Source organism: Rhinolophus ferrumequinum, chromosome 6 (genome assembly GCF_004115265.2).
Source record: "Rhinolophus ferrumequinum isolate MPI-CBG mRhiFer1 chromosome 6, mRhiFer1_v1.p, whole genome shotgun sequence".
Lineage (NCBI taxonomy): Eukaryota > Metazoa > Chordata > Mammalia > Chiroptera > Rhinolophidae > Rhinolophus > Rhinolophus ferrumequinum.
Genome location: NC_046289.1, coordinates 34734699 through 34761010, shown reverse-complemented (window position 1 = coordinate 34761010; position 26312 = coordinate 34734699). Strand labels below are relative to the sequence as shown.

The 26312-nt window shown below is 35.9% G+C and overlaps 1 protein-coding gene across 1 annotated transcript in view; it reads left to right on the top strand.

Moving 5' to 3' along the window:
- LRRC9 (leucine rich repeat containing 9) overlaps nt 1-26312 on the top strand; it is a 91838-nt gene that overhangs the window by 22667 nt on the left and 42859 nt on the right. The window contains exons 11-17 of the mRNA XM_033108742.1: nt 1607-1783; nt 2111-2228; nt 13752-13884; nt 15231-15353; nt 15966-16081; nt 18293-18505; nt 23235-23354. Of these exons, the coding sequence (XP_032964633.1) occupies nt 1607-1783; nt 2111-2228; nt 13752-13884; nt 15231-15353; nt 15966-16081; nt 18293-18505; nt 23235-23354 (1000 nt within the window). The remainder of the gene's footprint in view (nt 1-1606; nt 1784-2110; nt 2229-13751; nt 13885-15230; nt 15354-15965; nt 16082-18292; nt 18506-23234; nt 23355-26312) is intronic.

Here is a 26312-nt window from a genome sequence, read left to right as displayed (position 1 = left end):
GCATGGCCGGATGAGGGCAGCAGAGAGCAAATGAGCCCTTCAGTCCATTTTCCCGAGATTTTTCACATAACTGGCCGCCCCTCCTCCAATCCTTAGCTGCACTATCTTCTCTGAAAGGTCTTACCCAAGACCCTTCTTAACTAGCCCCCATTCCATTCATTACCCCAAGCCTCTCTTTCTTCAAAGCACTTATCAGTTTAGAAATGATTTTATTTATGTCTTATTTATTTTTTGTCCAACTCTCTTGGAATATAGGCTTCATGAGAGCAGGGACCCTGCCTCTTTCACTTCTTTATCCTCAGTTGCGAAGTTATTGCAATAGTCCAACTGAGCGATGAGGGTGATCCAGCGTAGGGCAATAACAGTGGTGATGATAAGACAGGGTCACATCAGGATGTATTTTATTTTTCAAATTAGTTTTTTTGAATATAAGTATAGTTGGTATACAATCTTATGTTGGTTATATTAGTTTCAGGTGTACAATATAGTGATTTGACATTTTTATATCTTACAATGTGATCACCCCACTAATTATAGTAATCATCTGTCACTGTGTAAACTTATCACAATAATATTACAGGATGTATTTTAGATGTAGGGCCAAACAGACTGGCTGAGGAACTGGATATTGGTGAGGAAGAGAGGAAGCAAGATGTCTTCCTGTGGTTTTAACATAAGCTACCAGTTAGTTGGTGGTGCCATATACTGAGATGGAAAACACTCAGGAGGAACAGGCTTAAGGGGCAGCCAGCCATTGGATGAGTTAAGTTTGAGAGGCCTATTACATATTCAAGAGAGCATATATCAAGCAGGTAGTTGGATATATCCAGTCTCGTTATATCCAGCTAAGTTGGGTAGAGATAAAGTCTAGAAATAAAATGTTGGAATTTACATATATATACATAATATTTTTAATATATGTTGCCAAAGGACCAGATGAAATTATTTAGGGATAGTATTCATGGAAATAAGAGAAGAGCTAAAGATATACTCCTGGGGCAATCCAATATTTAGGAGTCTGTCAGAAGAAAAGGGAGCTGCCAATAAGAAGAAAGCAAGAACATGTAGTTTCACTGAAGCCAAAACAGAGTGTATCAGAAATGCAGGATTGCTCAACCAACATATCTTTAGTCAGACCAAATACATAATAATTAATAAAAGAACTTTGTTTTCAATCTAGATTTCCAGTTTGTTATGTTTTTTCAACTTTTATTTATTTAAGTGTGTTTTTCCAGGACTCATCAGCTCCAAGTCGAGTACTTGTTTCAGTCTAGTTGTGGAGGGCGCAGCTCACAGTGGCCCATGTGGGGATCGAACCGGCAATCTTGTTGTTATGAGCACTGCACTCTAACCAACTGAGCTAACCGGCCACCCCAGGACTATTATTTTTATGTTTCAAAGTGCAGCCTTTCTTTTATTGATTGAATAACTGTGTCCAGTTTGAACTCAAATAGAGCTACTATATGATGATGTATCTATCGTTAGCAAAAAAAAAAAACACACAGAAAATATGGGCTATACGTTCTATCATAAGTAACTTTGTGTTCTTCAACATTTTAAGGAAAATCTGTTATTTTCTTTGTATATATTCTGTATTTCCATATAGGTTTAATTCCTGCTATAAATTAATTCTATCACGTTTTTGTACATGGAACTTCAGAACATTTGGTATTACAGGAGTGAAAGTAAAACGTGTCATCAAAGTTAACAACCGTATTCTGAGACTAAAATTTGAAAATAAACTCCAAAAGTTTTTGGACAATGAAGACATGCACGATTCAGAGTAAGAAGTTAAATTCCACAAGGAACATTTTTACAAGTCTGCTTTTATTTTTGTAAAAATGTCTTTCTGTTTTAAAAGTTTACAATATTGAAAATATGACTTCTTAGTAAATATTTCCTTTTCATGCATCTCCCTTGACTAGAATGACCTCATAGTTTATCCACATTGGGGCTCTTTGTGAGACGAAGGGGAGTGGAGATTTAATAATGACATGGGAAAGTCCAATGTAAATGAGAAATATCCTGGGCAGGACATATAGTTGTCTTATCTATGGCTAAGTGTTTTTTGAAATCAGTTCTTAAACATTTGTTCGTCTCTATTCTTAAGGAGCTATCGAAACATGCTGGAATGCCTTTTTTATGTTTCTGATCCTGAAGTTACAGTGAAGAAAAAGCATCTGCTACAAATCCTTGAAAAAGGATTCAAAGACAGTGAAACAAGCAAGGTAGCATAAAATGTCATTCAGAATAATGCTTTCTTCTTAGTGAATAAAGCTCTGGCACCAGTTAAGCATGGTTTGATTCTTAATCCTTTTATTCATATTTATAGAAAACTTCTGTAGCATAAAAAAGCTGAGTGCTGTCATAGAAAATATAGCATCTTTGTTCTTTGGATTGTACAAGAATTAAGTCCATTATTTACTTTATATGCATGACTATCTATTTAATCTTTCCATGCATCCTATTTTTTATGCTGTGATCCTTTTGTTGATGATCTCGAAATCTACTTCTTTAATCTGTTTTAAACTCTCCAAGGTCCTCTCCATCTTGAAAAAAATCAATTCACTTAACACTGCCTGTGCTTTCTAGCTATCATCCTATTTTTCACTTTCCTTTCATTGCCACCATTTCTTTGTTCTCTACTTATTGCCCCCACCTCGATGCTGATATTCCTGAGCCCCAAATTATCCAGTTAACCTTTCTCTGTCCTCCACCCTCTTGTTGAGGCAGCTGTAGCAGGTGTAGACAGTGTTTCCTAACTCTCTTCACATCATGGTACACATAAAATGAAAACACTGCTGCATCTGAATCCTGGCTTTCCTACTCAACCAGCTCTGGGACTTCACTTCTCTGCGCCTTTTTCTTCCTATCTGTAAAATGAAGATAATAATATCTACTTCCCATAGTTGTTGTTAGGATTTAGTGAGATATGTTTAAGAATTTCTTGTATCTCAATATTCTTTTTTTTTTAAATTTATTGGGGTGACAATTGTTAGTAAAATTACATAGATTTCAGGTGTACAATTCTGTATTACATCATCTATAAATCACATTGTGTGTTCACCACCCAGAGTCAGTTCTCCTTCCATCACCATATATTTGATCCCCCCTTACCCTCATTTCCTACCCCCCACCACCCTTACCCTCTGGTAACCACTAAACTATTGCCTGTGTCTATGAGTTTTTGTTTCTCGTTTGTTTGTCTTGTTCTTTTGTTGTTTTTGGTTTATATACCACATATCAGTGAAATCATATGGTTCTCTACTTTTTCTGTCTGACTTATTTCGCTTAGCATTATACTCTCAAGATCCATCCATGTTGTCACAAATGTTCCTATATCATCTTTTCTTACCGCCGAATAGTATTCCATTGTGTACATATACCACAACTTCTTTATCCATTCATCTATCGAAGGACATTTTGGTTGTTTCCATGTCTTGGCCACCATAAATAACGCTGCAGTGAACATTGGAGCACACGTGTCTTTATGTATAATGTTTTCAGATTTTTTGGATAGATACCCAGGAGAGGGATTACTGAGTCATATGGTAATTCTATCTGTAATTTTTTCAGGAACCTCCACACTGCCTTCCATAGCGGCTGCACCAGTCTGCATTCCCACCAACAGTGTATGAGGGTTCCTTTTTCTCCACAGCCTCTCCAACACTTGTTACTATTTGTCTTGTTGATGATAGCCGTTATGACTTGGGTGAGGTGATAACTCATTGTGGTTTTTATTTGCATTTCTCTGATGATTAGTGATGTTGAACATTTTTTCATATGTCTATTTGCCATTGGTATGTCCTCTTTGGAGAAATGACTCTTCAGGTCGTCTGCCCATTTTTCAATTGGGTTGTTTGTTTGATTGTTGTTGAGTTGCATGAGTTCCTTGTATATTTTGGATATTAGCCCCTTATCGGAGGCACTGTTTGCAAAAATCTTCTCCCATTCAGTTGGTTGCCTCTTTGTTTTGTCGATGGTTTCTTTTGCTGTGCAGAAGCTTTTAAGTTTCATATAATCCCATTCGTTTATTTTAGCTTTTACTTCCCTTGCCTTTGGAGTCAAATTCATAAAATGCTCTTTGAACCCAACGTCCATAAGTTTAGTACCTATGTTTTCTTCTATGCAGTTTATTGTGTCAGGTCTTATGCATAAGTCTTTGATCCATTTTGAATTAATTTTGGTACATGGTGACAGATAGCAGTCCAGTTTAATTCTTTTGCATGGGGCTATCCAATTCTGCCAGCACCATTTATTGAAGAGGCTGTCTTTTCTCCATTGTATGTTTTTTGCTTCTTTGTCAAAAATTATCTGTCCATATTTATGTGGTTTTATTTTGGGGTTCTCAATTCTATTCCATTGGTCTATGTGTCTGTTTTTCTGCCAATACCATGCTGTTTTGATTATTGTAGCCCTGTAGTACAAGCTAAAGTCAGGGAGTGTGATACCTCCAGTATTGTTCTTTTTTCTTAAGATTGCTTTGGCTATTCGGGGTCTTTTGTGGTTCCAAACAAATCTGATGATTTTTTTGGTTCTATTTCTTTAAAAAATGCCATTGGGATTTTGATGGGGATTGCATTAAATTTGGGTAATACGGCCATTTTAACTATGTTGATTCTTCCAATCCATGAGCACAGAATGTCTTTCCATTTCTTTGTGTCTTCTTCAATTTCTTTTGAAAATGTCTTATAGTTTTCAGCATATAGGTCTTTCACATCCTTCGTTAAGTTTATTCCTAGGTATTTTATTCTTTTTGCTGCAATTGCAAAAGGAATTGTTTTTTGTATTTCTATTTCTGAGATTTCATTGTTAGTATATCGGAATGCAATGGACTTTTATACATTGATTTTTTAACTTCTTCATGCCCAATTTGGATGCCTTTTATTTCTTTGTCCTGCCTGATTGCTCTGGCGAGGACTTCCAACACTATGTTGAAAAGCAGAGGTGATAGGGGACAGCCCTGTCGTGTTCCTGAACGTAGAGCAAAGAGCTTCAGTTTTTCACCATTAATTATGAGATTAGCTGAGGGCTTGTCATATATTGGCCTTTATTATGTTAAGGTATTTTCCTTCTATACCTATTTTATTAAGTGTTTATTAAGTGTTTTAATCATAAATGGATGTGTCTTGTCAAATGCTTTTTCTGCATCAATTGATATAATCATATGATTTTTGTCCTTTATTTTGTTTATGTGATGTATCACATTGATGGATTTGTGGATGTTGAATCATCCTTGTGCCCCGGGGATGAACCCCACTTGGTCGTGATGAATAATCTTTTTAATGCATTGTTGTATTCGATTTGCTAGAATTTTGTTTAGGATTTTTGCATCTGTATTCATCAGAGATATTGGTCTGTAGTTTTCTTTTTTTGTGTTGTCCTTACCAGGTTTGGTATCAGGGTAATGTTGGCCTCATAAAATGAGTTAGGGAGTACTGTCTCTTCTTCAATTTTTTGGAAGAGTTTGAGCTTGATTGGTATTAGATCCTCTTTGAAGGTTTGGTAGAATTCACTAGTGAAGCCATCTGGTCCAGGACTTTTGCTTTTGGGAAGGTTTTGGATGACTGATTCAATTTCGTTACTGGTGATCGGTCTGTTTAGATTTTCCAGTTCTTCATGGTTCAGCCTAGGAAGGCTATATGTTTCTAAGAACTTGTCCATTTCTTCTAGGTTATTGAATTTGGTAGCATATAGTCCTTCATAGTATTCTTGGATGATCCTTTGTATTTCTGTGGTGTCTGTGATAACTTCCCCTTTTTCATTTGTGATTTTGGTAATTAGTGTCTTCTCTCTTTTTATCTTAGTGAGTCTAGCCAAGGGTTTGTCAATTTTGTTAATCTTTTCAAAGAACCAGCTCTTTGTCACATTAATTTTTTCTATTGTCTTTTTGTTCTCTATTTCATTTAGTTCTGCTCTGATTTTTGTTATTTCCTTTCTTCTGCTGACCTTGGGTTTCATTTGTTCTTCTTTTTCTAGTTCTTTAAGGTGTAACATGAGGTTATTTATTTGGGATTTTACTTGTTTCTTGAGATAGGCCTGTAATGCTATAAATTTCCCTCTTAAAACTGCTTTTGCTGCATCCCAGAAATTTTGGTAGGATGTATTTTCATTGTCAAATTTGTTTCTATGTATCTTTTGATCTCTCCTTTAATTTCTTCTTTGACCCGGTCGTTCTTTAAAAGTATCTTGTTTAATCTCCATGTATTTGTGTTTTTTCCTGCTTTCTTTTTGCAGTTGATATCCAATTTCAAAGCCTTGTGATCAGAGAATATGCTTGGTATGATTTCAATCTACTTAAATTTGCTGAGGCTGATTTTATGTCCCAGTATATGGTCTATCCTTGAGAATGTTCCAGGTACACTAGAAAAAAATGTATAGTCTGATGGTTTAGAATGAAGTGCTCTATATATGTCAATTATGTCCATTTCATCTAATGTATCATTTAGGGCTTTTATTTCGTTTTTTATTTTCTGTTTGGATGATCTATCCATAGCTGTCAATGATGTATTTAAGTCCCCTAGTATAATTGTGTTTTGGTCAATTTCTCCCTTTAGTTCTGTTAGTAGTTGCTTGGTATATTTCGGTGCTCCCCGATTGGGGGCATAAATATTGATGACTGTTATGTCTTCTTGTTTTATAGTCCCCTTTACCATTATGAAATGTCCATCTTTGTCTCTTGTTACCTTTTTCACCCTGAAGTCTGCTTCATCTGATATCAGTATGGCTACACCTTATTTTCTCTAGATACCATTTGCTTGGAGTGTCAATTTCCACCCTTTCACTTTGAGTCTATGCTTGTCCTTGTAGCTGAGATGTGTCTCTTGGAGACAGCATATGGTTGGGTTTAGTTTTTGATCCAATCTGCACATAGTAATGTGCCTTTTTATTGGTGATTAAGTCCATTTACATTTAGGGTGATTATTGATATGTGAGGATTTCCTGTCATTCTATCTTTAGTTTTCTGGTAAGGCTGTGTCTCCATTATTTCTTTGCCTTTTTGTTGTTGTCTATTATTTCTGTGTGGTGGTATTCTATGATGTTTCCCTCTGTTACTTCTTTTATTACAGTATATATTTGAGTTCTGGATTTTTTTTGAGTGGTTACCCTTAAGTTTATGTAAAAGAAAGTTTGATATTTAGAGTACTCCATTTTCTTCAGCATGCTTACTTTCTCCATTCCCATATTCTGGTTCAGGCCTTTACTCTCCCCCTTTTTATGTTTTGGTTGCCACAAAGTGTCCCTGTTGATGGTGGTCGAATAGCCTCCTTTAGTATTTCTTGTAGTGCAGGTCGTATATTAGAAAATTCCCTCAGCGTCTGTATGTCTGGAAAGGTCTTTATTCCTCCTTCATTTCTAAAGGCTATCTTTGCTGTATACATTATTCTTGGCTCCTAATTTCTCTCTTTCAATAGTTTGAATACTTGGTTCCACTCCCTCCTGGCTTGTAGCATTTCTGCTGAAAAATCTGATGATAATCTAATAGGCTTTCCTTTGTAAGTTACCGTCTTCTTTTCCCTGACTGCCTTGAGGATTCTTTCTTTGTCGTTGATTTTAGACAGCTTCAATACAATGTGCCTTGGAGAAGGCCTGTTGGGATTGAGGTAATTAGGTGTTCTATTTACTTCTTGGATTTGAGGATCCAGTTCTGTCCACAGTTTGGGAAGTTCTCATCGACAATTTGTTTGAATATATTCTCTGTTCCCTTCTCTCTTTCTTCTCCTTCTGGTATGCCCATTATTCTTATATTGCTCTTTCTGATGGAGTCAGAAAGTTCTTGTAGAGTTCTTTCATTTCTTTTTAAGTCTCAAGTCTCTTTCTTCTTCCATCCGTGTTATTTCCAGGTTTCTATCTTCAATGTCACTGATTCTTTCCTCCATCTGGTCAACTCTACTACCTAAGCTGCCTATTTCATTCTTAATGTCTTCTATTGAGTTCTTAATCTCCAGAAATTTTATTTGGTTCTTTTTTAAAATTTCAATCTCTTTCATAAAATGCTCATGTTGTTCTTTGATTGTGTTTCTGAGTTCATTAAACTGCCTTTCTGTGTTTTCTTGCATCTCGTTGAGTTTTTTCAGAACTGCAATCTTGAATTCTCTGTCATTTAAGTCACATATTTCCATATATTTAAGTTCCTTTTCTGGAGACTTTTCACTTTCTTTCTGAGCTGTCTTGTTGCCTTGGTTATTCATGGCAATTACTGATTTATTATTTCTCTTCCTAGACATCTATAGGAATGGCTTCTGCAACAGGTTGATAGGAAGAGGTCTTTCTTTTGTTTTCCAGTACTTGTTTGTAGAATGTTTTACTTTCTCTCCGACTGCAGCCTTTTTTTCTCTCTCACACGGTAGTGCTATGTTTTCTCTGCACTATTCCAGCTTCTCACACAATGGGGGGATTCCCTGGGAGACGGGCTTCTCCTTTGTTAATAGTTCGCCTGGGTCACAGGGCACAGTGTCCGTGTGGGTATGCGGAGAGCTTTTGAAGTTCCAAAGCTCTTCCTGCACCAGATTCAGAGCCCATATGTTTCAGCAGTTCTGTTTACTCCTGCAGGGATCCGCCCAGATAGGTGGGGCCAGGAGCAGCTGAGTTGTGAGAGGTGGCCCAGAGCAATGGCGGTGGCCACCACCACCACAGCCAGTCCTGCTTCCACAGCTCCCTCCCCTTCGCCAGAACTAATTGGGCTGCGAATCTGTGTCTGCAGTCCACAGTTCTCAGAACAGCAAATATTCTGTTCTTTTGATCTGACACTGCTACTGTTCCGCTTCTAGCACCAGGCAGGTGGAGGCGGGGTGAGCTCTGGGAGGGTAGGGAGGGGGTGGCTAGTCTCAGTGCCTAAGGCTTCCGTTCTCTGCTCGGCAGTGAGGGCTTAAACCACCGTTTTCAGCCCTCTTCCCTCAGTCCCTTCTCTGAGGTCTCTGCCATGAGTGTTGGGCCCAGTTGTGTTATATGCTGCCCCCTCAGCCCTGTGGGCCATAAACAGAGCCCTAGCAGTCCAAGTTCTTCCCTCTCCCGCAGCTGTGGTAGTTCTGGGATGCAGCGAGCTCGGAGCACTGAGCTAGATCTGCGTCCTGCGCCTGCGTGGCTCCGTCTCCGCACTTCTCCCTTCCCTCTTCCCCCCGCTCGCGCAATTCGCCCACCTTTAGGTGAATTCAGTAGGGGTCCTCTTCGTCTTGCCTGTCTGCTGTGCAGGGAGTCCTTTGTGTAGTTATAGATGTTCAATTAGTTGTAAATTCCAGGGGAGATTTACAGAGGCTCACCTCATGCCGCCATTTTGATGACGTCTCCCCTTATCTCAATATTCAAAGCATCATTCACAATAATCAAAAAAGTAGAAACCACCCCAGTGTCCATCAACAGATGAATGGATAAACAAAATGTATACACATATAATGCAATTTTATTCAGCCATAAAAAAAATGAAATTCTGATATATGCTACAACATGCATGAATCTTGAAAACATGCTAAATGAAAGAAGCCAGTCATAAATGGACAAATACTGTATGATTCCACTTATATAAGGTACCCAGAACAGGCAAATTGGTAGAAATAGAAAGCAGAATTGGTGTTACCAAAGGATAGGAAGGATAGAGGTATGGGAATTATTGCTTAATGAGTACAGAGCTTCTATTTGGGATGATGAAAAGTTCTGGAAATGGATGGTGGTGATGGTTGCACAATATTGTGAATGTAGTTAATGCCAGTGAATTGTACACTTAAAAATGGTTAAAATGGTATCTTTTACTGTATTTTCTATTTTTACCACAATAATTAAAAAAAGCAGTCCAACCGCTTGGTGGAGGGATTGGAGGGAGTAGGAGCAAATGATGGGGGCACTATATGTGGGAGGTTCTACAACGCTCAGGCCAGACGTGATGGTGGCTGCAGCAAGGTGGCCCTCACTGTACTTTCTGGAAGAGAAATGAGAAGGCGGTGGGAAACTGTGGGTTTTAGAAGGTGGAGTGAAGTGCTCGGGGTCATTCCAGAGAACTCTGGACCATCATGGGCACAAAGGGTGGGGGAGGGATGGGGTTAACATTTCTGTGTGTTTTCTGCGTGCCATTCACCGTGCTAGTGCTTCATCTCCTGCATCTCCTAAAAGAGATGCAATAGCTCTAATCCACCCAACAGCCCTCTGCACTGCTCCCTGCACTGCATTAGCCACTACCCATGTGTGGCTGCTATGCATTTGAATTGTGACTAATCAGAACAGAGATGTGCTCAAAGTTTAAAATATACACCACTTTTTGAAGACTTGATACAGAAAACAGGACTATGATTTCTTACATTGATTACATGTTGAAATGATAATATTTTGGAATATTTGATTAAATGTAATGTATTATTAAAATTTATCAAAAAAGTACTTGGACCAGTTCCTGGCACATGGAAATTTTTGATACAATTTATCATCATTGTCTGAAACATTTGATACTATTTGACTGCTCTTTCCTTTTTGAAACTCTCCTTTGGCATCCATGATATTACACTGTTGTTATCCTCCTGTTTTTCTGATTTTCCCATTTTTGTTTCCTTTTTGTTCTTCATTTTGCCTCAAAACATAAGAATACCAGAAGATTAAAATTTATTAATCTTCCTCTTCCCTTCTTTCTACACCCACCATCAATTACTCTCATTGTTAAAATCTTAGAAATGGGGGGACATAATTAGCTGGAAAAATCACCGTGTAGCATGTAGATCAGATAAGTTAGATTTCTATGCTATGATATGTACACACTGAGTAAGGATACATAGTTATGTTCTGTATCATTTAAGAGGGGATCTGATTTAAAAGATGAGCTGTGTAAACAATTCAGAATGTGGCGTAGTTTGGCAATACTTGGCTGAGGCAGAAGGCTGGCTGGCATGGGGAAGATCAAATATGTCATGGTCAATAGCCATATGGAGTATCATTTATTCGATTTTGGCTTACATCCCCAGTTAGCCCATCTCCTGATCTCTGCTCTGACACCCACAGCTGCCATTCCTACATGGTTATCTGCTTTATCTTCTTACACAATATGCCTAAAACAAGCTTTTAATCTTTTGCTCATAAGCAGCTCCCTCCCATTTTCTTTCCTTATTTCTACTAACAATGTTGTCATTCCCTCCACTGAACAGGTTCAAAGCCTTGGAAGTTTTTGACCAGTCCCTCTTCCATTAACCCTACATCTAATCATTTGCCATTTTAGTGATTCCTCCTTTACCGTATCACTTGCATTCCTCCTTTCCCTCCCTGTTGCCGTTGCCTGCCACCACTCAGTATCCTTCTAATCTTTGCCAGTAGTTTCTTAACGAGAAACCTTGCCCTTCTCTCTCTTCCTCCCACCTTTAATAATACAGACAAATCCATCTTTCCTAAACTATTGTTTCCAGAGAGCACACTGCACTGTGTCATGATGAGAAACCTTCAGCAGCTTCCTGTTACTTCCAATAATGGAGTCCAAATTCCTCTCCGCATCAAAATTTAAGGCCCTTTACAATCCAGCTTCAACCTAACTCTGTGTTACCAACCACACCGATGTCCCAAGAATGTACTTTACTTGTAATTCTCCTATACACACCTCAATGCCTTCCTTCGATGAAATGCTTTTTCCTCCTTTTTCCCTGTGGCATACTTGTCCTTCAAGTCTCAGCTCAAGGACTTGCTCCTCGGTGAAGCCTGTCCTGAATTCTCAACCAGTAGGAGCCTTCCTACTTAGTTTACAGGTGTTTCAAAAAAGGCAATTAAAATGGAGAACTGTAAACAAATGATTTACTTAAAGAATCCTTTAGTATAACTTAAAACACGTAAGCTTACAGTCATCTGTCTTTGTATGGAGGGCCAAAGCCTTTGAGTATGAGTTTGGAACTCTACATAGTCTTTCTTGCATCAGCCACAACCGTATTACATATTAGTTTTGGTTGCTTTAAAATTGAGCATGAACTTAAAGATTCTTGCAAAGCAACTTGAATGCAAGAATCCATCTAGTTTGTATGATCCTCCTTGCCACTACCAAAATTTTGCATTTATTTCCCCTACACATTTTGACAGAAGTAGTTAATGATTATTAGCCTCTATGGAATCCTATCAAAGCTTCTCACTTAGTTTTCATAGAAACATCTCTCATTCTTTCTCATATTTCATTTATTTATGTAATGGGCATAATTTCAATGACAAATACAATTGGTATAAACAAGTTTAGGAAGAAAATTAACTGACTTTTGGTAAGCATAAAGCATGACTGGGTGAAACAAGTATATCAGCATTTTAAAAAGTACCCTTTTATGCTTGAATTATCACCATACTGTGGGTTAGAGAGAGAATGGAAAATACTGGTTAATCCTATGAATTGGTTAAGTAGAAGTTGACTAAGGGACAATCAATTGGGAACTTTTACTGTAGCACATTTGTTATGTTGCAATATAATCATTTCTCTATAAGTCCTTGAGGGCAAGGACTTTGTTTATACATTCTTACTTGGAGTCTGATAAATGAAAGATGGATGGTTGGATACATGGATGGATGGCAACCACACCTATTTCTGTATCTTCATATGTTTTCCTTCTCTTAAGAATACTTTCCTTTAAAGTTTATGAGTTTTGGAATTGTGTCTAATCTTCAAAGCCTAGCCATGATCCCATTACCTCTAAAAATTCCTTCTTAATCACCTCACTTAAAAAAGGATATCTCATTTCACACATCTTGTGATGCCTTGTATTTTTAATTATTGGGTATAGTTTCTTTTATCCCCTCTCTTATTTGAGGGCCAAGACCATGCAGTAGCTTCATAATGCCATGCAAATATCTAATGGAGATGTTCACTAGAAGTATAAGATTATATTTAATGGGATGTGGAATTTATGGTCACATGACGCACATTTCAGTATTTATTTTTTTAGAAACCTCTTTGGATAACAGGTTTCAATAAGAAAAAATATAGAGAAAATTCAGCATTGATAGAAAAGATAGTTTTCTAGATAATTTGGCTACTAATATTAAACTAGTAATAATTTCAAAACTGAGCTAGTGAAAGCGGGGAGTAGAAGTGAGGTCAAATCATGACTTTGCAAAATTCTACTTCTGTCCTTGGATAGATCATATAATCTCTCTTAGCTCTAGTTTTTTTACTGCTAAAAATAGAGATTGTTTTTGCTTTTTTAGAGTTGCTTTCACAGCAAGTAATATGAATATTGCTGATAAAACACTTTCAAGAAATAAATCTAGTCACAATGCAAACTGATTTCCATGCATTAGCACAAGTATCTGGAAAACAATGTCGATTATTAGACCAGATATATTATTAAATATATATATTTATTATTAAATATATATATTATTAAATATATATTAAATATGTATACATATATATTTAATAATATATCTGGTCTAATTATATATATATGCCCTCACTGATGTAATTCCCACAGGATTTTCTTTTTAGAATTTACACGATTACTAGTGGAATATCACTGAATATGTGTAAAATTGTAGCTCCTGCACCACACAATATTGTCAGTCTTGACTCTGGCTGCTTTTACAAAAACAAATACTGTTCTACATTACTTTTCATAAACCTATTTGCATATACATTATATAAATGGTTTTACAAATTAAGTTGCACGTGAAGGTTATCCACTTCTTTTCAGTGAATCTGGCCTGCGTTTTCTTTGCCCAGACACATAAATAGAAAATAATAAACCATCTGTATTGATGCTGAAGTACTGTCAATTTTGTAAAAATACTCAGACTTTGTTTTTGCATTACAGCTCCCTCTCAGAAAAGAAGCTGTTACTCTTGCCAACAGCCTAAGTATATGTGACTGTCCCAGAATTCAATTTCTACAGCAGAAGTACAAGGATGAGAAGAAAAACTCTTTTGAGCATGAGCTCTTTAGACATGGTAATACAAATAAATATACAGTATTTCTGAACTTTTAAGTTCTAAGTCTTCAAATTCATTAATTATTTCCATAACATTTTTGATGCTTGGTTTTACCAACCTGGGAGATTTTCTGAAACCTATTTTATTAAATATTTACCGATGTAGTAATACATGACTTTCTGATCTATTACTTTAATCAAGTTATCAATAAATATTTACTGAGTGATTATTATGTGTTTATAAGGATGAGACTCATTTGTTACTCATATTTAATCCTACTTATATGATATAAACACCTCATAGTCTGCTTTTGTTCATTAAGTAGTGTCCCAAAATAAAAAAACTTTATATTAATATATACATACATACACATGCATATATACACATACATATACATATATGTGTATTATACAAACACACACACACAAAATTCATAGGGAAGAGAAAAGAGAACTTGGCCCATTTATGCATTAATCATCATATAGAGCACTGAGGAAGGCAGGCCTTATTTGTCCTTAATCATCAAAATATAATAATAAATCCTGGTTTTAAATGCAAAATTGGCTAAAAACAAATTGTGAAATGTATGGATTGCTTAATAAGTTGCCTTTTGGAAGATAAACTTTTGGTATTTAATTTATTTATAGTCATAAGTACATAGTCGTATGTACTTTATTTGCATCTTGAATATGTATAAGTAAGAGTACATGACCCAGTTTCTAGGACACATCTAGAAGAGGATCCCTGCTACCTACAGATAGGGGAAAGAGACCAATTCATCATGTCCTCTCTTGCCTCACCCTCTTCCACATTCATTCTTCAGTCCCACACATATTTATTGAATGCTTACTGTGTGTGAGGCACGTGGTAGGTGATAGTGATACAGTCAATCCAAAGTGGACACATTTTCTCCTTTATGGTGTTTATGAACATTAATAATTATGCAAATAAATATAAAATTACAATTATCAGAAGAGCTACAAAGATGAAATATTAATGCATCGTGCCAAAGAATGTATAATGAGATTTGATCAGGTCAGGGAGTAAGGGACACGTAATCTTTGGTCTCAACTATCCAACCTACTAAAGATTGAGTAGTCAGAAATACGGTTAACTTATTTATATGAGTGATAAAATCACAGGACTCCTCTTTCATAACCATTTTATTTATTCAACAAATATTTCTTGAGCTCCTCTTTTGGGTGAAGCAATGTACTATGCGCTATCCAGTGGCAACAAGATAGCCAGGATCTCTGCCTTTACACAATATGCAGTCAAGTCTGGGGCCAACGAATAAGGAAGGTGATACTGGAAAATTACTAAAATGCATTATTGTTAAAAATGATTTATTTTTTTCAACTTAGGCATCCTCCTCATTACAAAGGTTTTCCTTGGCCAGAGTGTTCAGGCTCGTGAACAGGACTCCATCAATCAAGCCAACTATCCAATGGTTAATTCAGTGTTCATTCCTCAAAAATATTTACTAAGTATGTTTGCCATAAAGAGAAATCTGCTTTCAACTTTCTGAATACAAAATGTTTGTATTTAATATAGATGCTTACAGTTTAACCTCTACCTAAAATAGTTTGTAAACTTTTCTACAAAAAAATGTTCCTAGCTACTGACCTTCCATTTTTCTACCCTCTACTTCAATGTCATTTATATATGTGTATGTGTAGATATTCTAGTTTGTAAAATTTTATTTTATATTTCACATACATATAAGTACCATATATGATATGTATAATATGTATTTCAAAAGATAAAAACTTTTATCTTAACAACAAGTTTTTAGAATAATACACTTGTTGAAACTATATGGCCACACATTGAACAGAAAAATGAAAAAGTATGAAAAGGAAAAATAATATGAATAAAACTAAACCCTACTAGTCTATGTAGTGAAAAGGTGACTAGTAAGTATTTATAGAATTAAGGAACTATGGGGGAGATATAAGAAAAAAAAAACCACAATAACATAATAGTTGGAACTTACTGAGTTTGTTGTTTATTAATCCATGTAAGAATGAAAAAAGTATATTATGTTTCATTTTGAAGAGTGATTGTTTTGCTTGTTTCTGTTTTTTATTTTACTCTAGATTCTATAGTGCAACAAAGAGACTGTGATTGCAACTTTCGGCAGTACAAGTGGTTTGTCTTTGACCATGACTTTGTTTTGCCAGAATACATCGTTGAATTTGAGTATATTACGGTGGTATGAATGTATTTTTAAACCTGTAATTCCTTAAATGAGAACAGAACAGTAATTTGAAGTCCAATGTTATGTCAAGTTTATTTTATATATGCATAGTTAATTTTGAAAACAAATCATTATGACACCTAAATATTTTAATTATGCAACTATATTACATGAATAATATATGGCTATAGTCTCACTGGAAAAGATTCAACTATATTGAAGAATATAGTATAAACATGAAAATCTGCTTTTCTTCAACCCCACTGCTACTCCCTTTCATGAAGCATCCACTGTTAACAGCTTTGTGGGTTTGCTTTCAATCTTTTTTCTATGCATTTCTATGTCACTTGTCTTTTATTTGTAGCAAAAAACTCATTTGTCATTTTAATTTGTAACTTACAAGTTAATTTTTAAGAGGTCAATTTTTTCCATCTTTTCTGGTATGGATTCTGAATTTTATGTCTCGTTTCAGAAGGCATTTATATAAATCTTCTTTATTTTCTTCCAAATCTACATAAGTTCTTCTAAAACTTTTACTTTATTAGTTCCATCTAGAAATTGTTTAATATTGTGTGAGGTAGGGTGATCAAATATTTTTTCTAAAAATGAATAGCTATTTGATAAGCATCATCTTTTTTGCTGTATTTGAAAATACCATCTTTATTGTTAAAATTATTTTCATATAAAAGGGGTCTTCTACTGATCCTTCTATTCTGTTCATTGATCTCTTTGTCTAATCTTTGACCCCTACCACACTGTTTTGGTTATTACAACCTTGATGATATGTTTTGATATGTAGTAGGGCAAATTTCCTTCCCCTTCCCCAACTCCTTAAAAGAAAAAAAAAAAATCTTGGGTATTTTTGAGCGTTTTCTTTTCCAAATAAAATTTAGCATCAGCTTGTAAAGTTCTATTTTAAAATCCTATTAGGATTTGATTGAGATTGTATTGAATTTAAAACTTAATTTAGGGTGAACTAAACACTTTGCAGTATTGGACCTCTCATCCAGGACCATAGTTAAGTTATTCCATTTACTCAAGTCTTCTCTTACAGTTTTCTTTACATTGATCTTAAACATTTCTTATTAAGTATTGTTCTGGGTATTTATATTGTTATTATGAATGGGATGGTTAGTCAAGTACACTTTCAGCAAAAGACACAGAAATCCAAACAAATAGTAAATAGAGTAACTCAAATAATCAGAAGTCAAGAGGTGGGCAGCTCCTGATTGCTGTTACTGTTCAGTGACATCAGCGAAGACGTTAGCTCCATTCTTCTGCTTTCCACATCATGAGCTCTTTCGATGTGAAGGTTCAGTTCTTTCTTCACGTCTGGGAAGTTTCTTTCTCTTAATTCATTGATTATTTCTTCTCTTCTATTCTCTGTCAAGCTGCCTAGCATCTTTATTAGTTAAACATTGGACATTCTTAATTAATTCTCCATGCCTTGTAATTTTTTTTTTTACACCTCCATCTTTAAAATTCTATGTTTTGGAAGATTTCCTCAATATTAGCTTCCATACTGCTAATTTGATCTGCTGCCATATCCATTTGGGTGTTCAGAGCATTTAGTGATTATTTTTTATTTCACTAATTGTTTGTAATTTGACTTTGAAATGTTTACCCTATTCTTTTCTATGGTAGATGCTTTGTTCTCTTATAAATGCTTTATTCTCCCAGATTTTAAAAAATTCTTGTATGGACCAGTTTGGGTTTTTTTAGAGCCATTTCCTTTTGTTTCATGTTGTGCTTGCTTATCCATCCACAGTTGGATAATTACCCAATTACCTGAATACTTAATTACCTAGAGCATCCTCCTGCTGTTTAACTTGTTCACTCTGAACACCAGCTTTCTCTGGATCTGCTCTTCAGTGTGTTTATCTCCTGCGTATGTTTTGGCTACAGGTTATATTTCTGCTCCTTTTTCTCTGTCAATCACTGAATGATTTATGTCTCACAATTTTTAGTCTTTTGTTGGTGCCCTTTTCGCTGTTTTAAAATTATCTTTTGCCAGTTTTAAGGACTATTCAGTGGGAGGGGACGAATATACTCATCCTTAGCCCACAATTTTAATCTACTCTCATAGATTTCCTAATGTGATTCTGATCATCGTAGATATTACTATATAACTGAAAAACTTAATTTATCTTTACTACATAATCTATTTCTTGTTCAAAAGGATAAATACAGCAACCAAAGTTTCAATATTTTTAATACATATTTTAGGTCAAGGCTCACTCTTTATTTTCTTCGTTCGACAATGTTATTCTAGAAGAAAGCAAAAAAAATTCAGAAGGATCAGTATTGTCCCAGGATTTGAAATTTGATGAAGAAGTTATAAAAATGGAACCCAGGATCAAGCCAAGACCAAAACTTATTAGTGTGGATGATAAAACAATAGTTTCCCTTGGCAAGACTAATATTTACAGTCATATTGTGGTAAGCATTATTACAAGTAAAATATTGGGACAGAAACCTTGAATTTGGAATCAGAATCTATCATGTGAAATCTAAAGACACTAAACCACCTGTCTGAGATGCCAGGCACCATGCTGTCAAACTTGAAAGTGCCCAACCCGTTTCTTGTATGTGGACCAGATCTGGTAGTAACATAATATGAATCATGTATATAATTTTAAACTTTCTATTAGCCACATTAAATTTCTTTTTTAATTAAAAAGCCAGATTAATTGTAATAATATATTTTAGTTAATCCAATATACCCAAATATTATTTCAACATGCAATTGATATTAAGATTCATTAATTAGATAGTTTCGAAATAAGTCGTTGAATTCTGGAGTATATTTCACACTTACAGCACATCCCAATTCAGACCAGCCACATTTCAAACACTCAGTAGCTACATGTGGCAAGTGGCCTCCATACAGGACACTGCAGGTCTAGAGGTAGCCTTCTGGTTTGCAAGGGATTTTATTCCTGAATAACACATCAACTCTCCTTAAATGATTAAGATAAAGACAGGTAAGTTTCAAATCAGTATTCAGGATCAATCAACATACAATATGGGAGCTTTAGCTTTACGAAATTAACAGTTAACTTATTTAAGTGACTTAAATAAGTCACTTTACACTGAGGCAATTCTATTGAGATAATCGTATTAAGCCTACCTCCCTATCTTGACTTTCAGATCTGTCCATTTCCACTCTGCCCCCAATCTATCCAAACTACCTTTATCTCTGCCCTAGACTACTGCCATAGCCTTCTAACCCGGCTCCCTCTCCCATCACAACATTGCACAGCTCCAGGAGGCACTGTGCATGTTGTATTAGTGTGTACTGTTGATGTGCTCTTTGGGTGCCACTCACTGAATCACTGAATATAACTCAGTAGAGGGGAGGGGTGCCTCCTAGAGCTCGGCAACAGAGGCCCTGTCCTGCTTCCACTTTGAGCCCCAACTCATTCTCCATGTTGAAGCTAGAATAATCTCTTCAAAATGTATTTCTGATCATGTCACTTTTGTCACACCTCTCCACTTCTTCTTGAAATCCTCAAATGATTTTTTTTCATTGCTTTCAAAATAAAACCAAAGTCCTTAGGCCTAGAAGGTTTTACATGGCCTGGCCCTGGCCTACCTTTCCAGATTCTTTTCATATTATCCTCCCTTCAGCTCTCTGTGCTCAGCCTCTTCCTATTTTGAGATGCACCCTGCTTGCAGCCAACACAGAGCCTCTGTACTTGCTAGTCTTTCTGCATGGAATGCTCTCCCCGGACCCCTTCTCCTAATTAAATCCCACACATCTTTTAAATCTATACTTAAGCATTAAAGTCTTCTCTTACCTCCGAGTCTAGGTCAGATTCCTTTGTTATGTGCTGGGTTATCCTTCCTAGACTGTAAATTCCGCAGAGGCGGAAGCTATGGCTGTTCTTGGTCATGTACAAGTACATCCGCAGCTGCAGAATAGTGTAAGTCTGTGCGGTGTGCATTGCACAGGAGGGCCACCTCCAAGGGGCACCTTTTAGATCAGAGAGTAGTATATATACTGCAACAATTTTCTGATAACTTCTGGTACATTTTCTTGTACTAACAAAATTGGCATATTGTGACAATTTTCTAAAAGCTGGAAATAAACGTGTCTTAAGGAAAGGATGCTTTTTTCTCATAAACACTGTATGGACCAGCAGCAGCTCTGCCGTTGTCAACCACAATACCTGGCACACAAGTGATCATCATCAGCTACTTGTTTGAAATAGATTGTCTTCGCAAACAGCGAGTGATTCTTAACAAAGTGGGTTGCTTGCCCGAATCTGCAGATTTAGTAAGCAAATTGATATCTGATTGCTAAATACATAAGAATACTTGAGAAGACCACATATTCCTACACAACACTATCGATGTTTGCACTGAAAGCTGAGATACAGATAAAATTCAAAAATGATTTTTGTTATCTTGAAAGTCAATTACATTGCTCCATTGTGACATTTCTAGATCCATTGTTTATGACAATTTTTTTCTCAAGTGACTGTGAAACAGAAAGAATACAAAAATATTTTTTGACATAGTTAAGTGAGGTTAATAGTTTTAAGTCTGCTTCTGAAAATATCAGAAAACAACTTTTTCAAGAAGTTTATGGGCCTGCTTTGGTGAAACGTGTTGTCACCACCCACCGAATCGTCAAGTCAATTAGATGAAGTCCTTACCTTAGCCAGTTATTATTAGAGACGAAGGAAAACTTTACAACATAATGGCAATATCACCATCTTTATCATAGCTGTAGCAATCTTCCAGCTGACAGTATAGAGAAATTATTATTTCTGCACTATATTGTCAAGATTTCATATTTCAGTAATACATTTTTGATGATAAAGCTTTTATAAGGAAAAATTTAATAAATGAATGTGTGCTAATTGGATTGAGCTTCCGCAACATGTATTCCTACATATTGAAAGAGATTAAATAAAAGTGAAAAAAAAAAACAGAGGTAGGTCTCTTTTATTATCTTTGGTTTGTAGATGGAAAACAAAAGAGTAAGACTTCAAATGACCTTGACCTACTTGACCTCCACCTGACTGCATTAATTTGATCAACACCCATAACATAAGTATGGAGGGGCTTATCCTCTTAAATTTGCATACACTGCTTAAAAGCCAGCAAACTTTCTAGGGCTTCTAGTAAGAATACCAGATATTACAAGAATGTGGAGACATCACATCCTTTGTTTTCCTTCCTTTGTGCCATCACGATAGGAGAAATTCAGGTACACGCCTCTTATTTTCTTTTCAGTCTTCCCCACTAGATTGAGTTTTGTGAAGACATCCATATAAATAAATAAAATACGTAGAAATAAAAACCCCAGGGTATGTAACATGTAATTCTATCTTCTCTTATAGCACAATTCAATACTAAAAATTAGAGTTAGTTACAGTCTGGCTTTTGGTCTGATTTATTCATCTAGCATTTACTGAGAATTTACTGTGTTAGGCAATGAGGTAGTATTGGGGTTTAAAAAAGATAAATTATTTTTCCTGCATCAAGGACATCAATTTAGTGGAGGAGACAGATATGTTAACAACTATAGGAAGCTTGGAGTTGCTGGGACAGTGCCACAGCAAGAGGTAGGTTCTGTGTGGATTTTTGAAGGATATGAGAAATTTAGCTGTTTATGTCTTCCAGGCATAAGAAGTACTCTACCTATAGGCACATGGTTTTGAAAGAGCCAGGTGTCTTCAGGGAACACCGAGAAATTCAGTGTGACAAGAACACAGGGTATGTGATGTCGAAGGTAGAGGCGTAGATTGGAATACAAGGAAGAAATATGAAGCTGTGGCTGGAAGAGTAGAAGGTTACAGACACACTAGAATGGATGTTAGAAGGCAGATTTTAAAAAAATTTAGATTCTTTTCTTTAAAGAACAGGCTCTCTGTTTTTAAAGACCCTGCCTTTGGCAGCTTGTGGTAAGATTTAACTGAAGTCAGACTGGTGGATGGAAATCCAGTAGAAACTATTGCAGCCGTCCAAAGGATAAATAATAGTCCGGCAGTAGTGATGGTATGGGGCGTCGATTTGACAGACATTTCTAGAATCACATATTTTGTGGAAAACAGGGAAGGGGGCGGTCAACGATATTTGTTAGCTACTGAAACTCTTAATCAGGATTGAAAACAGAGACTGCCAAGCAGATAAATAGAGAAGATGATGAATTCAGTTGTGGACATGTTAGATGCAAGGTATCTGTAGAAGCTATCATGGGTGATACCAATATGTGTCCTATGGAATAAACTGGTCTGCATAAATTGACCCTTCTTATCAATTTTTGCTAAGTTTTGACAACTATTTGACATTTAGTTATTTCTCCCTGGGGGAATTTAGTTAAGTCCACTGCATAACAGGGTATTAGATGGTGGTGGTGAGCGAAGAGCGTTGGGAAGTGGACACCTGAATTTATCATAATACCCATTTGTTGTGAATAATGTGGTCCACTGTATTCATACATTTTCTTGTGCCACTGTTTATTTTGTAGACAATACATAAATACAGTCTTCACTCGATATCATTCACAATAGTATAGCTTAAAGACAGAAAAATATGTAGACATCAGGGTCTCCCCTAAATATAAAAATGTAATAACATTCATTTTTTATAGTCCAGGGTCAAACGAATAGGGAAAGCCTGGTCCAAATTCTGATATATAAATTGTCTTAGACCCTCTTTACCTCCTCCTTTGACATTTTGCCCTCCTACTTTACGCCCTCACTCAGCCCTTCTTCTTTAGTCCAGTGCCCTCAGACGGTTCCCTGCAGTCAAGGTGTACCCTTATCATTCTCTCTCTCTCTCTCTCTCTCTCTCTCTCTCTCTCTCTCTCTCTCTCTCTCTCTCTCTCTTTAGGTATCCTAGCTAATACCCCAAATCTTTAGGGCCTACATTGTTCACTAGCTAGTCTGAGAAACAGAGCTCCTCTAGTAAATATCTTAACTGTATATTTCACTATTTTCTAAAAAGAATCTCATCCAAGTTATTGATAAACTTAGACCAAGTGGAAAATCAAATTAATCCAGAACCATATCCAATGATGCTATTGTAAACTGTACCTTCTAAAATCATACACTAGAATTTCTTCCTCATTGGCTCTGTCTTAATGTTCTTTAAATAAATGTGGTATACAATATAATCTGTCTTATTTTTTAATTTGTATTTTATTTTACTTTAGAGTCTGAATCTACATGGAAACCGCTTGAGTAAATTGAGAGATCTCGCTAAGTTAACAGGACTTCGAAAACTTACTATCAGCTTTAATGAATTTACTTGTTTAGATGACGTATACCACTTGGTAAGAACTGTCCTTTTGAAATTACTTAAGTAAAAGTATTAATTTAATGGATAAGTTACATTTGTAATTATGACCTCATATATACCATTTTCAAGATTACACAACCCAAATCAGGAACAAAACATGCATAAACGATACTATGTTACTTTTTCTAAAATAGGCCTCAGATTTAGATTTCATTTACAAACCAAATATACACCTGTAGTCATATCTGATTTCTAGCTACTTTAAAATAAATTTGTTAAAACTACTATGGAATTGTTTTTAAAATGTCCTTTGGAAAGTGTCCTTTCCATTTTCTTCTGCTCTTACCACTTCACATCTAATGTCAATTCTTCCGATCTGTTCATATCCATGTTGGTATTTCTCTTTCTCTCTGTCTTGTCCTTTCTACCTGAATGTCACATTCATAAATCTTATTTGACTTGTGTTTGCCTTCACTTAGATCATAGGAAAAATATAGTTATACACGTATACACATAGGTATGGATCTTGTCTGGCTTTTGCTTTCCTTGTTATATATCATATAACAAAAATAGTTATATATGTGGCCAGAACTCCAACCCAGCATCCCATTTCCACCGGTCCCTGACAAACCTTTTCAGAACATATCGTCATTCTCAGCTCTTATTCATTCTCTTCTCTACCTCCTTGCAACCAAATCAAAGCCCTTGCATTGCTGCTTCTACCACTGTTGTGGGAGCTGTCCCTCTGCTTTCTGGCCTTAGGTTTTGGTATTCACCCCCCAACTTATTTCTTTTGGTAAGCTTTTCAATAGAATCCCTGACAGTCTGGGTTTAGCATGAAACTGAGGAAAGAAGGTAGTTTAATAGAGGTCCCAGGACTGTATGTAAATTGTTGACAGGTTTTAATTTAAGTTTTTCTGATGATTTGCAAGCACTTCCAAAGGTCTTGACAATTATTATAATTTTGCTCAGGCACAATTTTAAAAAGTAAACTCTTAAGTGGTGCAAGGCACTTAGATTGTGAGTGAGCTTAGCCAGCTGCCTGGCATGTATTTTGCAATGCGGTTTTTCTTAAATTGAAAAATGTCTTTCATCATCATAGCCTCAGAGCCTACTTATTGGATGACTATTACCATGGTCATTTTACAGATAAGTGAACTGGACAAATTTTATGCCTAAGTAGTATTTTCAAATTTTAGGATTAGCAAAGGTGGCTAGATATAGACCTCTCAAACATCAAGTATCTGATGTATAAATATGTTTCCAAAAATGATGATAAGAGTGTTAGAGGAGATACTTTACTTGTGTATTATTTCACCTGTTTCTGTAATATAAAACACAGATGTAGAAAGCTACATGCTACAAACATGTGGTTTCGTCAATTGTTTATACGATGAACATGCTTGTAACCAGCAGCCAGATCAAGAAATAGAACTTTTCCACCTACACATAAGCCCCCTCTGTATGTCCCATTTAAGACATCATTATCCTGAATTCTATAGTAATCTTTTCCCTGCATTTCTCCCATAGTTCCATCACCCAAATGTGCATCCTTAGCACAATAGTTTGGTTTTGCAATTTTTTTTAATGTGTTACATCTTTTCAGCCACTTTTAATTAATAGGTTTCCCTTCTATCCCCTTCTACATTCCATAGTTTATCTGCAGAAACACTTGGAGCTTCCAACCCAAAGAGTTTCCTATAGTCTGGACTCTGCTGATTTGCTTATTTATAATACAAACCTGCATGCTCTCCACCCTCCACATTTTTTGAAAATTGGCCACTGGATCAAAAGATTAGCAACTCAGGTTCCATTCCTCTGGCAAGAATGTAGGAAGCACAAAATGTCTGGTGATCTCACTTTTCTGATGCCAACAGCCACTAGTCATGCGTATATCCATTAATTCATAGGGGATTACAAAATGGCAACATTCTTGTATCATTTCTTTTTCATTTATTAGTTGAAATAGCCTTACATAGACATTTCCTTTGTTATTTGGTAATCCAGTGGTACCATTCATATAGAAAATGCAAAATAGATGCTTGATTATTTACCTTTATTTACCAATTTTTAAAATAATGAATTCATTCCTTATGATTTCCCAAAGATGAGCAAATTCATTTTTTTTTTAATATCATTAGGAATGCAGGGACTTAAAAACATATTTGATGAGATTCGATCCATTGCAATTATTATCACAATTGGAGTTCAAATTGTCTTAGCCAGTGGAAGTATCTTAAAATTAGCTTCTTTTGCAATAACCCTGGTGGCCTTTTGATAGCTTTTTTTGCCACCTGGTATGAAGAATGTTCCATACGCTTTATGCATTTTCTGTTGCAGACATGGGATCAGCCATTTCCACAAGGAGCCCTGGTTTCTTTTAGAGAAAAGTGATATTTTAGTACTACAGTCTAGGTTGGTCACTGTTTCTAGGTCTTTCCATTGGATAGAATTTGTTGTAGGAGAGGGGTGTGTGTGTGACTTATGTATGTATGTATGTATAACTAAAACTGACCTCATAAATTTACAGTGATACTTCCAATTCAGATTCAAGAGTACAAACCTTTTAGCTTAACCTCTGCTCTGTTACATGTATATCTTTTTTCTCCCACACCGAGACCCTGATTCTCAAGGATACAAGGTGACAGAATTAGAATGTTTTATAATTATTCATCTGTCTTATCCCTTATTACACATACAACAGTCTCAGAATGAAAGTACTAATACTTTCATCAATATGGTTACTGGAAAGATTTTTTTTTTTAATTTTTGGGTATGTTCTTTCCTTTCTTCACCATTTTAAAATATAATTAAAATTATCATACTATAGCTACACTGTCAGAGCATGTAGCCTTACACTCTGCACACTCTCCCTTTTAGTTCACTGGTAACTGTACATTTAATTCTCATCACCAATCCTCAGGTTGGTATCTCTCTAAACATTTTGATTGTCTAAAAAAATATACTAATATACATTCCTCGGGAAGGGCTT